General features: G+C 40.6%; 1 protein-coding gene across 1 annotated transcript in view; it reads left to right on the top strand.

The window, feature by feature from the left end:
- Positions 1-17054, top strand: part of LOC129713881 (sterol regulatory element-binding protein 2-like) — a 30494-nt gene extending 13440 nt beyond the window's left edge. The window contains 11 exon segments of the mRNA XM_055663239.1: positions 741-925; positions 1922-2183; positions 3476-3642; positions 4534-4702; positions 6097-6190; positions 7348-7457; positions 8485-8617; positions 10109-10277; positions 11611-11796; positions 12765-12876; positions 15889-17054. Of these exon segments, the coding sequence (XP_055519214.1) occupies positions 741-925; positions 1922-2183; positions 3476-3642; positions 4534-4702; positions 6097-6190; positions 7348-7457; positions 8485-8617; positions 10109-10277; positions 11611-11796; positions 12765-12876; positions 15889-16109 (1808 nt within the window). The 3' untranslated portion in view covers positions 16110-17054.
- Positions 17055-17288: the final 234 nt, after the last annotated feature.

Here is a 17288-nt window from a genome sequence, read left to right as displayed (position 1 = left end):
GTTGATGAATCCACTGAACAGGTGTGACCTCAAAGTACAGCCATTGTTTGCATCCCACCGTTAAAAATACTCAATACCTTTTTTCCCCACGTAACAATTTTCCTCTTCTAAAACCAGATTTTCCCCTACTGCTAACTCTTTTATCTTTAGAGCGCGTTATCTTCTGTAATCTCACCATAAGTGGTAACTTGTCACAGACTTAATCACAGCATTTACACAATGTATTGCAGCTGGTACCTCAGGTAATTCTTAAAAGGATGTGTGCACAATTTCCTTTGAAGTTTTGCTATCTCTCGCAACCACTTAATTTGAGGGGAAATTTTTTTATTGTATCTTAGTAAAATATTATACGCCTCTTGATTCTTCTTTAAATAATTCACCTATAATTTATCTTAATCTCAAAAAACAACAATTAGAAGTCTGGTCGCTCTTGCCTGCACTGCCATTCATTAAGATCAGAGATGATCTGTTACCACAGCACTACATTCCTATCCCCCTAATCCCTTAAAAGATATAAATCCAGCATACACATTTCTACTCTCCATATCGCTGAATAGATGCAGATAAAATTATACTTGGCAATGCTAAAGTCAAAAAACAAACGAGAGTATTCTAGATATAATCATTTGTTAATATTGATTACATTTTAAGTCTCGACTAAACGATGTAACATATGTCCTGAAGCAATTGGGCAGTGTTAGTTTTTGTTTATAATATATATATATTTTTTTCTATTTTAGAAGGCTCCAAAGGCTGGTTTGATTGGATGCTACCCACCCTAATCCTCTGGCTGGTGAACGGTATCATTGTGCTGGGTGTATTTATTAAGCTATTCATTTACGGTGAACCCATCACCCGTCTGCATTCTCAGTCCTCTGTTACATTCTGGAGGTATCGCAAGCAAGCAGACTTAGATCTGGCCAGGGTAAGAATTACATTTGGAAAAGTGAGATGTGGGTTGTGGAGGGGAGGGAATGCTGGAAATCTGAAATAAAATCTGTTGGAAGATTAGGTTGGGAAGTTGAAATACTCTGCGACTACAAACCTATTAGTCTTTTTATAAGTAGCAAGCAAGCAACCTGCTTCTTGACCTATGAAGTTTGAGTTGTACTGATCACACGCAGTGTGGCCACATAGTTTTTAACAGACTCGTATGTTGCAGTGTAGGTTTCTAATCCTGTAAGAACTACTCAAGATTATGATCCTGTGGTTGTGAATCTAACGTCGAGTGATTTTTGAGATTCTTAACTCTGTTCCCAGTCAGCATTGACAGCTTGACATTGGCCCCTGTTTGGAAATTTCATGCAAAGTTCATTGGAAGGCAGGCGTTAGAAATGAAGGGAAAAAAATTGTTTTTGGTCCAAAAGTAGTGTTTTACAGATGGGGGACGTGTTTGGCTAGAATGGCTGGAACTTTAATCTGCTGTTCTCTGTATTAAATTGATTTGAGATCTTGTTTATGGAATTTTTGGCACCAGACTATTGTACACTAAAGGAATCTGTAACTCAGATGGACCCATGATAAAGATCTTTATAATATATTATAATATTACATTTAGTGCCATGGGACCTGGTATATGAATTTTTTAATTTTGTTGATAGAAATAGACAATGTTTCGGGTCGAAACCCTTCTTCAGACCCTCGTCTTAAAATTTGTTGCAAGGATATTAATGAATACAACAAAATAATAAATGTCCCTTGAGATCGGGAATATGCTGCTGATGATCCTATGCATATTATGTAGACACAGATGCTGGAATCATGAGCAAAGTGCTGGAGGAACTCGGCGAGCCAGTCAGCATCTGTGTGGGGGGAATGGACAGACAATTTGTCAGACCGCAGCCTTTCTTCATACTCAAGAAAGGTCCTGACCCTAAACTATGTACATATAATTAAATCAGGGATGAATTTTCCATTGCAGGGTGCCTTTATTGCAGCTGCAGGAAACTTGCAAACTTGTTTGTTGGTGCTGGGACGTGCACTGCCGGCCACCCGGTTTGACCTGGCCTGTAGCCTCTCCTGGAATATCATTCGGCACAGCATTCAGAAGCTGGTGTTTATGCGTTGGCTGCTGAAGTGGACGAGAGGGTTTCGGCAAGATGCGCAGCTTCAAGAGGAAGCCAAAATGAGTGCACGAGATGCTGCACTGGTGCATCATAAACTGCATCAACTGCAGTTGACAGGTATTGTAACATGATGAGCGTGGTAACATTTCGCAGTTCATTTGACCTGATTGCATAAAGGGAAAGCTGGGGTTGAAATGTTACGGCTGCATGTAGATTCGGTGACCTTATTGCAGTTTATGGCACCTTTGCAGTGTGCAAAATGTTCACCACTCTAATTACAGAAGGAATAGACCACATGGCTGAATCATGGGAAGTTATGTTGTCCTCCTTGAAGAGACTATTTCCAAATTCTTTGTGTTTGCATTTTCTTCTCCCAGTGACTATTGTGATGGGGATAGCACCGTATAAAATATATCCTATGATATAGAGCTCCATATGAGGCCTAAAATTCTGAGGGCTTGACATGATTTTATCGAGTCTCGTTATTGCTTCCAAGCTTCTTTTTTCCATACCTCTGGGGGGGGGGAAGCCTGGATTTTTTTTTCTAAACAGCATCCTGACTGCACCCTCACTCAGAGATTTCTTTTTTTTTGTTTTTTTTGTTTTTTTGTTTATTTTATTAGAAGTTAATACAGCACAAAACAGTACAGTGGCACCTAATTTTAGATGCCAACTATGTAATACCGTAATCCATTCTATGTACAACCTCTAGTTTTATGTTATAAGAAGGAAGTAAGCAGGACAAGAAAAAGAAAACAATAGAAAGGGGAAAAAGTGGAAAAATAGATGGTAGAGAGTAGAAAAACGTGAAGTGTGTATATAAAAAATAAAAAAAAGGAAGAGAGAAAGTGGAAAGTAGAAATAGAAGAGAAGGCCCCTTAAAAGAGAATTTTTCAAATCTGTATTCGGAGATGTAGATCTATCCGCGTCATGAACTGAAATCAGCAATCCTTACGGTACCGCTGCATCACATGATTCCAAAAAGTCGATGAAAGGAGACCAACTCCTTAAGAATTGGTCATATTTATCTATTCTCTCAGAGATTTCTACCCCAGGTTTCTTCAAATAGTCTACAGCCTGACACTCCTTCCATTTAGAAATCAAAACTGCTATTTGCTTTCTTCATATACACTTTATATTTTATAATGCACTTATTGACTGATTTCTACTGTAGCCGATTAGTCCTTTTTGTTACAACGTTATTAATTATTTCAGCTGGATACTGCGATCCAGTATTATAGAAATTATTCAAGTTATGAAAGGCTTGGACAGAGAACGTAGCAACAGACTTCAACTGTCCTGAAAAATTATTTTGTCCATCCTTTGCCTGGAAACCATATCATCTGAAGTGCAAAATAGGAAACATTTAGTTGATGCCAATTCTTTATCTGCATTTCTTTTCATTTTAGATAAAGTGGTGCAAGGCCGTGGAAGTGCTATAAATCTAGCTCTGTCTGCAGTTAATCTAGCTGAGTGTGCAGAGGAGAAAATCCCCCAAAGCCTCATGGCAGAAATCTATATAACTGCTGCCATTTGTCTAAAAAACAAATTTAGTGGCAGACTCTCCTTCATGTTGGTAAGTAGATACTTTGTGCTGTGCTTGGTTGTTAGGAATAAGTTAGTAAGATAAAGTTTTAATGAATGGTTTTGTATCCAATTTCTGGGAGAATATAGTTCATTCAGTGTCTAATGTATGAGACACTGATGGGACCCTTCCTCAGACTCACAGATAGGCAGGTAGAGATGATTGTTTATAGGCAACTTCCTATGCTGGTATGGAACCTTGAATGATGAAAGATGGTTCAAGTGTGTACATAGACATAGACATTGACATAGAAAATAGGTGCAGGAGGAGGCCATTCGGCTCTTCGAGCCAGCACCGTCATTCATTGTGATCATGGCTGATCGTCCCCTATCAATAACCCGTGCCTGCCTTCTCCCCATATCCCTTGACTCCACTGGCCCCTATCTAACTCTCTCTTAAATCCATCCAGCAACTTGGCCTCCACTGCCCTCTGTGGCAGGGAATTCCATAAATTCACAACTCTCTGGGTGAAAAAGTTTTTTTCTCACCTCAGTCTTAAATGACCTCCCCTTTATTCTAAGACTGTGGCCCCTGGTTCTGGACTCACCCAACATATAACCATATAACCATATAACAATTACAGCACGGAAACAGGCCATCTCGGCCCTACAAGTCCGTGCCGAACATTGGGAACATTTTTCCTGCATTCAGCTTGTCCAGTCCTGTTATAATTTTATATGTTTCTGTAAGATCCCCCCTACAACATTGAAATCCTAATTCTCCAATCAATGCCAGGAATGTGTCAACAGAAGAACATTATGAAGTTATCCGTTCCTCTCAATTGCAAATGTTTAATGACTGATTTTGTTACTGGGCCAAAACTCAGTGTTCAAGTTGATATGCTTGTGGTTTGTGTATTACTTATGTTTTTCATGCTCACAGGGTTATTTCCTGCGTCGAGCCCAGCGGGTTTGCCAATCTCCGTGTGGTTCTGATCCCGGCACCTGTCAATGGCTTTTCCATCCTCTGGGACGCCGTTTCTTTGTGGATTGTAATTGGACGCTTAAATCAGTTCCTAAGGGAAGTCTCTTCAGCTCTCCAAGGAACCCGGGTAATGAGTCTTGTCCAAGATCCACAAGTACAAAGTCCTCAACAATTCTTCTGAATTATAAAGAAATGCATATTTTTTATTTTTCCAGATGGCTCAGAGTTTCAGTAATTAAACTTTTTTTTGTTCACATCGTTCAGGTGCTAAAATCTAACAATAAAAAAAAACAAGAAAATAGTAGATATGTGAACACATGCTTGGATTAATGATACTTGAAAATGCAAAGAAGAAATAAAATGGGGTGGTGAAGGGCGTTTATATTGTCTGGCTCATTGGAAGAGTCACAGTGTTCTCTACTTAGAATCCAATCATTACTGTGTCTGGTCAACACTGGAGCAATACAATTTGACCAATAGAGAGCAAATTAACAAGTAAGGTCAAGCATATTTCGAGGGAACACAAAGAATCTTGAGCGAAATGCAAAGGGCTAGAGTAACTCAGCAGGTTAGGCAGCATCTGTGGAAGGAATAGATAGAGGATGTTTCCAGTTGGGACCCTTCTTCAAACTCTGATTCTTCAGAATATTTCATGATGGCGCACAGCTTCAGTTCTCCTCTTGTATATTAAGTAAAAATTATCAGCAGGCGGGACTTGTGTAGATGGGGCATCTGGGTCAGCATGGGCAAGTTGTGCCGAAGGACCTGTTTCCATGCCGTAAGATGTTGAGGTCAGGCAGCATCTGTGGAGTGAGATATAGTTAATGTTGTGAGGAAGCCTCATTAACCCGAAACATTAGTTTTGTTTCACTCTCGACAGATGATGTCTGACTTACTGAAGATTTATTCACTCTCCACAGACTCTGTCTGACTTGCCGAAGATTTATTTCTCGCATTTTATTTTATATTTCCACCAAATGAAGTTTATTTGGCTCTTTTAGATTCAGGATTTTTTGACAGAGATTCTGAACAATTACTTGCTATTCTTTGGTAAATTACACATGGATGGCAGCATATTCTGCAAGTAAAGAGAGCTATATTATATAGTTGCACAGTGAGAAACTCACTAAAAAGCTTGTTTTAATATCACATAATTTGCAGCACAAAACATTATAAGGCACTTTGCCAGCATGGTATTAATCAAAATTTCACATAAGATATCAAGGCTGACAACTGATGGTTTGATCAAAGAGATAGGCATAAAGTATAATTTTAAAAGCGGAACAAAGATTGAAGACCTGCATTGAAAGAATCATCTCTGGAAACCATGTACCTGTATTTGAATCTCCCATTGATGCAGGAAGTGAACCTAATATAAGATTTTTTATGTCATACTTTTTGTGTTATTCAGTAGACTGAGTACGTTGTACCAGTGTATTTTATACAATACATAATTTGCATCCAATCTTGAGGCTGAACTGGAGATGCTAATCATTGTGATTTATACTTTGCCTTTCGCAGTTGATCCAGTAGCCCAAGTGAACCAGGCCTTTTGTGAAAATTTGCTTGAGAAAGCTGTATACTCGCTGGTCAAACCAGAGGTTGAGGATGCTGGGTATGTACACTGGTCTAATGGAAGTGGTGGGGACGGGGGGTTATATGGGGTAGAGCGAATAGCTGAAGAAAAGTAGATTTAACATTAACTGTGAAGCTTGGAGAAAATAATTCCTTAATTTCCTGAACCCTCTCCTTTACAGAAAGATAATTGGTGAATTGAATAATTCTTTATTGTCTGTTTCTACGCGAGGCAAAGGATTTTAATATAAATGAAATGAGGGATAATTAGTTTTTGTGGGAAAGTTGCATTTTCCAGCCTCTCCATGGTAAATAATTTGAATCAAACACCCCTTTAGTTCGGAAAATTACACATATTTTAAAGAAAAGATCATTGTGTGTCCTGACTTGACCCTGACATCAGAAAAATTGGTCCTTGGTTCTGCAGGATAAACGTTCCAGTCTAGCTCTTGGGAGGAACAGAATATTTGATTAAATTGCTGCAGTTTGTTGTCTTCAAAATAGAATCAAGCCGGATTATATTACCTCCTACTCCTCACAATTTTGTTATCCTACATTTTGGGAATTGACTCTCCGATTAGATTTATTTGTTTTTGTTTTGGAAGAGATTTAGATTTGATTGTTTTAGCAGTGCTTTGTCCTGCCCCAGTAATATCATTTTTGGCGAATGAAGGCAAATCTTAACCAAAATCAGTCCGATAATGCTGTACCATTATAGATTATATTATTCACAAAGATTACATGAAAATCCAAAATTCCATTTTGGAATCCTAAACCTTTGCAAGTATTGAAACAAAGGGATAAATGGGGATTTAGAAAATTCTCCATCAGACTTCAGAAATGCAGCGCAGAAACAGGCCCTTCGCCCCACCGAGTCCATGCTGACCAGCGATTTCCCGTACGCTAACACTATCCTACACCCTAGGGGCAATTTTAAAATTTTGCCAAAGCCAATTAACCTACAAACCTGTATGTCTTTGGAGTGTGGGAGGAAACCGGAGCACCTGGAGAAAACCCAATTGGTCACAGAATGGAGAATATATTCATTGGCATATCATAAGTACAAGCATACAATTTCAGGAACCAAGAATAATATGATTTACTATATAATCTGCTGAGTTGAAGATGATTTTCAGTGGAAGATCTATGTTTCATTGCCAATCTCCAAACTAAACTAAAATGTATTGTCTATTGCAGAGAATTCTCCAATGCTTTTGAGTACTTGCAGTTACTTAAAAGTTGTGCTGACACCGCTGGAAATTGTACACAGGCTTTTTCCATTGATTCCAGTCTGAGGAGAACTGCAGGTGAGAGTTTTTAGCTTTGGAATGATTTGATTTTGGATCAATAATTTAAAAATGAGCAGAATAATCAATTAAAGGCAGTGATGTGAATAAATGCCATGTTCCCCATCATATGACCATAAGACATAGGGGCAGAATTAGGCCATTCAGCCCATCAAGTCCATTCCACCATTCAATCATGGCTGATGTATATTTCCCTCTAACCCCCCTTTTTCCTGCCTTCTTCCCGTAATCCTGAAGCCCCACTAATCAAGAACCAAATGGAATCAATCTGCGATTTAAAAAAAACCCAATGACTTGTCCTTCACCACAATCTGCGGCAATTAATTCCACAGATTCACCACCTTCTGGCTGAAGAAATTCCTCCTCATCTTCATTCTAAAGGTGTGCCCTTTAATTCTGAGACTGTGCCCTTTGATCCTAGTCTCTCCTACTCGTGGAAACATCCTCTCCACATCCACTCTATCTAGATTCAGATAGATACCCATTATTCATTAGATTTCAGTGAGATCCCCGTTATCCTCTTCCTGCTCTGAAGGAGCATTCTTGATTACTCTGCAAACAAGTCTGTGCAGAAATTACTTTTTGGTTTATTTTTGAAGGGTGCGGACCTAATGTGGCCAAATGAGAGTAATATAGATGGGCAAAATGGTCAGCATGGACTTGGTGGACCGAAGGGCACACAAGTGTGCTGTATGTCACTGATTTCAACTTCTGACATCCCCTCCAATTGAAATGGGTTTTTTTTGTACAATATTTGCCATTCCCTTGAGCTATCCCGAGTCCCCATGATCTCACATCTCAACCAATGTTCGATGGATTGCTAGCAAAGAACTACTAGTTCTGAAACGACTTTCAATAATTTCATCAGATAGTCTTCAAACTTTTTTATGCCTTTGAATGGTAAAATGCCTTGCTTCAAACCTAAGCTACATCTTTTGTATTTATGCAAGCAACGCAACTATTTTGCATGGGGAAACAAAAGTAACTGCTTGTGTTAGTAAAATAATATTTCTAATCACTTTATCAGGTCCCGATCCTGTCAGTAAATGGTGGGCATCCGTTGTCGTGTTTGTTGTACACTGGCTTCAGGGTGACGATACAACAGCAAAGGAATTGTTCACTGAAGTAGAACGGATACCCAAATCTCTGCAGATGGCTGAGTACGTCAGTGTTTCATTTTTCTCATATTAAGTGAAGGTTGATACTTTAAACAGTAGGCAGTGAATTTGGACGTGAAATAATCCCCTTGCATGTACAGAGTTTTGTTTTATAATTTTTTTTCTTATTCTTTCTTCTTCCTTTCTTCCTTCTTTCTTCTTTCGGCCCAAAATGTTGCCTATTTCCTTCGCTCCATAGTTGCTGCCGCACCCGCTGAGTTTCTCCAGCATTTTCGTCTACCTTTGCTTTATGAATGCTCTGCTTTAAAGGAAAGTCTTTTCCTCAAAAAAGTTTTTTCCTTTGGGCGACACAGTTGTGTAGCTGATAGAGCTGCTGTCTCACAGCACCAGAGACCCAGGTTTGATCCTGACCTTGGATGCTGTCTGTATGGAGTTTGTTCATTTTCCCTATGACCATGTGGATTTTCTCCGGGTGCTCCGCTTTCCTCCCAGGTCGAAAAAAAAGTGCGAGTTTCTAGGTTAATTGGTCTTTGTAAATTCCCCATGGTGTGTAGTGAGTGGATAAGAAAGGGAGATAACATAGAACTAGTGTAAACAGGTGAACGATGTTCAGAGTGGGCTCAATAGTCCGAAGGGTCTGTTGAACACTACTAACTCCAACTACACTACAAACGGCCATGTTGCACAAGGGCTTTGTTTTGTTTTGCACTACATTGGATGTTTTACTTATTTAACATGTTTTTGTTTGTTTATTATGTTATCTATTGAGTACTGGGTTTACAAACCTGTTGTGCTGCTGCAAGTAAGAATTTTCCATTTTAGTACATATATTAATTCAACACAAAATAGACACAAAAAGCTGGAGTAACTCAGCGGGACAGGCAGCATCTCTGGAGAGAAGGAATGGGTGACGTTTCGAGTCAAGACCCTTCAGACTCTTTATATAAAAAATAATTTAAAAAAAGACCAGCTCTGCTAGGCGGAATAGTGTTAGTAGAGGGAAATTGGATGGTTCTGCGGTGGAGAATGAAACGGAGGAGTTTAAGGCCTTCCTGATGGGAGATGGAGGGTTGAGTTAAACACACTTGATATGGAGATGCAAGGGATAGAGGGACTGATTATGTGCAGGAGATACTAATTGGTCAGGCAACAGGACAGGCAGCATCTCTGGAGAGAAGGAATGGGCGACATTTCGGGTCGAGACCCTACTTCCTGGGGTGGGAGATTGCAACCTTCACGTGGTCCACCCTGTTTCGACGAATGCAATCAACCTGGCGTGCACAAACAGAAGATTAAACAGAACAAGTTGTCTTACAATTTTAGGCTGTGCACGCCATACGCAAGAAGAAGAAGACCCTACTTCTTAATTGAAGCTGTTCACTCACCATGTAAAACTAGGGGGCACGAGAATTATAATTGCAAACATTCTAATCGTCATTTATTCTTCAACAACGGTGTTAATCTAACTCTGCAAGAAAATATTGATTTTTTTTGTCACCATTGCATAATTATTTTCTTGTCTCCCAAATATAGGAGCTCATTGCCAAAGGCTATTCTTCACATCTGCAAAGCGATGCAGACAACTCTCTTGGGGAAACGAGATGCTCACCAGACAACGTTCCTGCGCTGTGAGAGGGCCAGTGGATATCTATGCAACAGTTTGTCCGTCTCTAGCCCACACCAGGATACGAAGCTTCACCAGGTACGGAGCTGTTCGTTGGCGTCATCCCATTGTTTCATATGGTTTCCGCGCCTTAGCAATAGCAACGAGGTTCCTGCATCTCAGCAAACACTTGCACTGTCCAAACTGCAGCTTTAAAACCTACAAATCAGCCATATTGCAGTAGAAATTCTGCTGCTTTTGTAGTTGAAGGCAGGGCAAAGGTGTGCTCAGGTCTTTCAAAAATGAGATGGTGGCCTCTGGGGTGCATTGTAGTTGCATTGCATGTGCCTGCGATGTTGTGCAATGTGTCTGCAGTGCAATACAGAGGTGTGCCCTGGGCATCGGCAAGTGAACACACGATTCACCATAATCCAGGTCTTACAATTCATTCATGGCTGGTGATGTCCTTTCACCATGAGGCCAGTGTGCAAGATTTTTAACTGCACATCTGACCTTTCTTGAACAATACCCAGCCTTGAATATGTCTGTCAAAGGAAACTGGCCATTTTACCCAACTGTTATAAGCTTGTAGCTGCACGTATAACCTCCCATCAAATACACCTCTGCTATTTATTTACATGGTATAAAGGGTAGTGAGTCCTGCAATCCCACCACTGATAAGAAAAATATCTTCTTGATTTCTCCATTTTTCGCATTGATATCATCAAATAGATATGGATCCTGATGGTTCAGCATGTGGCTCACACGTTAGTCTGGAATGTGAGTCGATGGTCAAGGATGCATGAGGGCCATGTGCCTGAGTGAGGGTGTGGAGTTTAGCTGAGGCTGGGCTCCAGCTGTGGGCCTGGTGTGCAGTTGGAGGAAGGGTTGGGGTCCCAAACACCAGAGGTCAGGAGCAAGGCTGGAGCCGAGGTTCAGGCTGCTTTTATATTTCCTGCTCCCTTTTATACTCATTTACACTGGAAAATTCACAACAGTGCATAACATGTTTAAAGAAAAGCAATAGAAAAGTTTGCTGGGGTTTTGGAGTAACAACCAAGGTCTGGTAAATCTTGTCAATACAGCTCTACCAAAGTCCCAAGAGCAGTGAACTATCGGAGCATTTGGATGATCAGCCATGATCATATTGAATGGCCGTGCAGGCTCGAAGGGCTGAATGGCCTATTCTTGCACCTATGTTCTATGTTTCTATGTCTATGTTTCTATGAGCAACCTTGCAGATGCAATAATATGTTCTCATTATTTTTAATGTACATCCCTTCATTTTTTTAAGATGGATTGATGCAAAATTGGAGAAAGGATGGTGATGTGAAATATATTTTATCGTAAGATGGGGGGGGGGGGGGAAAGCTTGGATTATCATTGCTTACTTGTCTGGCAATGACATTTTGATTTTTTCTGTTCTTGGCAGGCAGTGCAATTGTTGATCTGCGACATTTTGCTCTCAATTCGTACAACCTTGTGGCAGAAACAAGCAAATTCCAGCCAAGCCGTGGGAGAGGCCTATCAAGCATCAAGTCTGGAACTGAAAGGATTCCAACAAGACTTGAGCAGTCTCAGGAAGCTTGGACAGACTTTTAAACCAGCACATCGTAAGGTAAGTAAACAGAACATGTTCAGGGCCTCGACACTTATTACAAATTGGGGCAAAAGATCATAATTATATTAGCCCATAATTTTTCTATCAATTATAGCAATACCCTGCTATCAACTGATTTGTGCAATATTTTGTGTAATAATTGTGGTGAGAGTCCATTCATGAATAATGGAACGTTGGCCGGGACCTATTCCTGTTCTGTATTTGGGTGGTAATGTCACAAAATAGGCATCGACTTCTCAGCTGGTAAAGACACAATGTTATTTGTCTGAGGGTGTAGAGTATAATTATGGGAGAATACCTTTCAATCCAAGACCAGTTGCAGCTGCTTTAATATTTTCCCTTTAGGGATTTCTACTTTAAAAGACATGAAACAGTTCTATTATTGCAGAGGCAGCTGTGATACTGATGCACAAAATGTTTTAAAAGTTAAGTTTTGGTTGGGGGGAAAAAGCTATTTTTAGTGGTAGGACCATCAGTGTTGCTGGTGTTTGAATTGATTTACTTGGACAGTTATTGAAATGAGAACCCGCAAGTGGTTGAGGCCACAGGGTTGGGTCGTAGAGGGTTTTAGAAGGGAGGATGTATTCAGGGGGATGGGTGAATGAAATGTGATGGGGCGGCACGGTGGCACAATGGTAGAATTGCTGCCTTACAGCCCCAGAGACCCGGGTTTGATCCTGTCTACGGACGCTGTTTGTACATTCTCCCCGTGACCGGGTGGGTTTTCTCTGGGTGCTCCTTTTTCCTCCCACAGTCCAAAGACGTCCAGGTTTGTAGGTTAATTGGCTTTGGTATAAACTGAGAATTGTCCCTAGTGTGAAGGATGGTGCTAGTGTACAGCGATCGCCGGTCGGCGCAGACTCGGTGGGCCGAAGGGCCTGTTTCTGCGTTGTGTCTTTAAACTAAACTAAAGTGAGTGTAATATTCTCTCTTTAAATGGTTTACATGCTGGAAATTTCTTCCAGATGTTTTTGCATGAAACGACAGTGAGGTTGATGGCGGGTGCAAGTCCAACAAGAACACACCAGCTTCTGGAGCACAGTCTGAGGAGACGCATTTCACACCCCGTCCAAAAAGGTAAATACATTTCACACCTGTCTTCCAGCCGCCATTGCTGGAGGCTCATATGTAACATCCATTACCTTGTCCTAGCAACAGAGACCATTGCAAGCAAAAACATCCACTTGCTTTTAAACTGCTTAAAGTATGTTACTGTTTGCATTTACTTGTGTTCCTGGCCTATTGTGCTTGTGCCACCTCTTGATCTATCCTGTTCTTTCTCTTCAGCTCTGGCATTTTTTCCCACAGTACTGAGTATTATCCATTTTCCATGTTATTGTTTAATCTGTACCCACTCTCCCCCCCACCCCCCAGTCAATCCTTTTAGCAACTAATTTATATTTTAGTTTCTTACTTACTGATCTCTGCTAAGAAAAGGAGGTTTACTCTGTCTAGGGCTTTAATAATTGTACATATTCCTTTCCTCACCTTTGTTCCCTCAAGTGACCTGTGCCTTGATAGGATTTACTCATGGTGATAATTCTCCACCCTGATAGTCCTCGCATATCTTCTCTGCACATACTGCTTTTGCGATCATACTCTTACTCTATTTTGGCAGCCAAAACTCTCCTCAGTTCTCCAGCTGTGGCCATATGATCTTTTGCATAACCCTCCCTGCTCTGTATTCTGTACTTCAGCCTATAAAGGCAGGTATCCCATATTCCTCCTTAATTCACCTTATCTACCTGTCTTGGGAGATTTGTGAAGATGCACTACAAGATCTTGCTGTTCCTCTTAATTTCTCGACCTCTACATTGCATCTTACATTTCTTCGCATTCTTTGCCAAATCCAAGCGCACTAGTTCACGCTTTTCCAGGCTGAATTCCACTTTATGCCCACCTACCCAGTCCGCTGATTTCTTCTCGCACTGTAACTCACTTCCTCATTATCATCTTGGGTATAATCACCAATTTTCTTAATTACAATTCAAAGCAAATCATCCACATATATCTCAAAGATCACAAAAGTCCTCTGATCTTTGTGGAATCCCATTGCGTACCACTACAGTCACTAAATCTTCCATTGACCATTATCTATTGCTCTGTTGCTAAGCCCACTTTTACACCAACTTGCCACTTTCCCATGGATCCCATGGAACATTTTTCGTTCCAAAGCTTTTTATTTGACTTTGTCAAACACCATGCTCTGCTATCCGATGGTTTGGCAATCCCAAAGGTTCTCCATTTGCTTGCTAGGTGTAAAATCCCCGATCCCTTTTAACCTACCAAGACCCACTTCCAATGCTCCCTCTAAAATGCATCAGCTTTAGTTTCCCACATTCCTTTTAAAATCCTATTAAAATTCCTTTTAAAATCACCATCCTCTGGGTAGCATTTTTTTTTTTAAAAAGAGAGAATTAAATGTGTGTCATCTTAATGGAGTGAAATCCAATATTCTGGAAAATCTACCAGCCTGGCTTAAGTCTTGAGCTAATGGATTATTGGAGTTTTATTGTAAAATACACAAAGTTGTTTACCTCATGAAAGTTCTTGTAACTGGCACAAAACAATTACATTCAATTTGGTCAGTCCTGACATTGCCTTCAGCAAGTCAATGTTGATTTCCCTTCTTTAACAACTCGTGTCTAAATATCCACAACTAATGTCGCGCTCAACTGAACTTCCTTCCAATCGAATGTGGCGTTTAAGAGGCTTTTGATAGGCACATGGATATGCAGGGAATGGGGGAACATGGATTAAGTGTGAGCTGATAGGAGTCGGTCTCAACATCATACTTGACACAGACAGTGTGGGCTGAAGGCAGTGCTGCACTGCACTTTGTTCCACTGTGCTGCAAGTCAGTGTTCCCAGCGTGGCCTCCACTACTTCGAAGAAACCAAACATAGACTGAGTGATTCCATTGCACTCAGTCAGTAGGAGTGATTCTGAGCTTCCAGTTGCTTGCCACTTTAATTCACCATCTCTCGCTCTGTCTGTGGCCTCCTACATTGTTATAATAAAGCCTAACACAAGTTTGAGGAACAATCCCTTCTGTCAGGGCATGTCGCAGCCTGCAGAACTAAATATTGAATTCTCCAACTTTAGATAACTCGCTCTTTCATTCTGTTTGTATGAGAACTAGCCATTTGTGCCTGCCAACCTTTCATCTTTTCCATTTTGTTTTGCTTAGTCAGATTATACAACATTGCAGCAGACAAAGAAGTTTATCTACTCCATTATTTCACTATTACTGCCCCTCTTTTGACTTCTCTGCTGCCGAGACCAACGTATTTCTTTCATTTTCAGTTCTAATGAACGGTTCTGGATCTGGAACTTTAACTGATTCTCTTTCCTGTGATGCTGTGTGTCCTGCTGAGTTTCTCCTGCATTATCTGTTTTTATTTTGTATTTCCAGCTTCTGCAGTTCTCTTTTGGTCCATAGACCTATTTCTATCTTCTACTTCAATCAGCAGTGTCACTTCAGCAATCTTCCAGTTCCGTGTAGCCAAGAAACTTTTGAAAGGTTTGGTCAAATCCTTGCATCTTTTAAAAGCCAAGGACAAATCTTGTTGATCCACTCTTAAAAATGTTAAACCCCTTGACCTGTCCTTGTGCTTTGTTTATCTTTTTCAAAACTTCACATTCATCCTCCTTAATATGATTGCACTGTAGGTGTTTGAAGTGGGCGCATGTGCGGGGCTCTTCTAGAGTGTGCGCTTGTGCAGAGATTTCGGGCGGGACAGGCCTGCGGAATCAGCCATGTTTGCCAGACGTTTCTGAGTTTATGTATTAAAGAAATGAATTGCTTAAAGCTTAAATAACGTTAAGTAACTTACAAGTAGTGTAAAGTTTAATTTGCCTCACAACAGTGTTTGTTTTATTTTGGGAAACAACTCGATTTCAAGAAAATTATAGTGGTGGATTGTTCAGCTTGCTGATCCTTCGCAGATATTTTTATGAATTCTGTCCTGTGCAGTGCAACAGGAAGTAGATGTACTACCATGTGCTACGTTAGGATTCCAATAAATGCTCGCCTCCCACACTAAACAAGCCTGTGAAATTTATTTGTACTTTTTTTTTTTAAATTAGGTGACTTGGATGCTCTACCTGGCCAAAGGGAGAAAGCGACAGCGATACTCCTGGCGTGCCGCCACCTTCCCCTCTCATTTCTTTCCTCTCCGGGTCAGAGAGCAGTCATGCTGGCCGAGGCCGCACGCACGCTGGAGAAACTCGGGGACAAGCGGTCACTCAGCGACTGCCAGCAGATTATCATGAAGCTGGGCAGTGGCACCACAATCGCAGCAAGCTGAAGGAATATGCGAGGCCAGACTGCAGCTTATGGTAGATGCCTTGTATCTTCAGATCAAATCCTACCCTAATGTTCTCATCATCGAGTGCAGACCCCAACCCCCCTGTGGGTGTTTGTGAGTAATCTCCTTCCAAGAAACGGCAATTTGGCAAATTCATTAAAATACTTTCATAGTTTTATTTAAACCAAGATTGGAATTGGAACATAAAATCTGATATTTACTGATGAGGGCTGTTACCTTGTGTTTGCTTTATTTGTTCCCTCCTCTGAAGGTCATTTACTCAATCTGAGTTAAAATCCACCAAGTTCCACTCATCTGATATTCCAAGTAATTTCTTAAATAAGAAACATCCTCACAATCTCACATTTTGAACTATGGGAATGTAAGTTATTCTGTATGCATTTGTAAAATATTTTTTATGGTTAAGATTTTATATGTGAAGATACGGCAATTTTGTTTTATAAATAATCAAGGAATTATTGCTTTCTGTCCATATAAACCTAGAGGGTGCAAAGTGCTAGAGTAACTCAGTGGGTCAGGCAGCATCTCTGGAGAACATGGATAGGTAACATTTTCGGTTGTGTACCTGCAATGATCTTTGTGTCCTTTTATGTAAACCAGCATCTGCAGCTCCTTGTTTAGAAACATAGAAAATAGGTGCAGGAGTTGGCCATTCGGCCCTTTGAGCCTGCACCACCATTCAATATGATCATGGCTGATCATCCAACTTAGTATCCTGTATGTTTCTATATATAAACCTATTTCATTTGATTGACCTCTCAAGCCCACTTACACTCTCGACTATGGTGGGCTTTCCTCCTAATTTAGCCACAACTTTTGTGCCCCTGGCGTTGAAATATTTAACACCATTTAAAGCTGGTTTGTCGGGTGAAAGAGTTTGTTTTTACAGTGTTAGGTCTCTGTTATCTATGTTGACCTTAGCTGGTTTAAACCGAAGACAAGACACAAAATGCTGGAGTAACTCAGCGGGTGAGGCAGCATCTCTGAAGGGAAGGAATGGGCGACGTTTTGGGTCGAGACCCTTCTTCAGACTGATGTCAGGGGAGGGGGCGGGACAAAGATAGAATGTAGGCAGAGACAGTAAGACTAGTGGGAGAACTGGGAAGGGGATGGAGAGAGAGGGAAAGCAAGGGCTATCTGAAGTTAGATTGACCTAAG

The sequence above is a fragment of the Leucoraja erinacea genome, chromosome 37 (genome assembly GCF_028641065.1).
Source record: "Leucoraja erinacea ecotype New England chromosome 37, Leri_hhj_1, whole genome shotgun sequence".
NCBI lineage: Eukaryota > Metazoa > Chordata > Chondrichthyes > Rajiformes > Rajidae > Leucoraja > Leucoraja erinaceus.
Note: the sequence above shows the minus strand (reverse complement) of the source record. Positions and strands in the feature narration are given on the sequence as shown.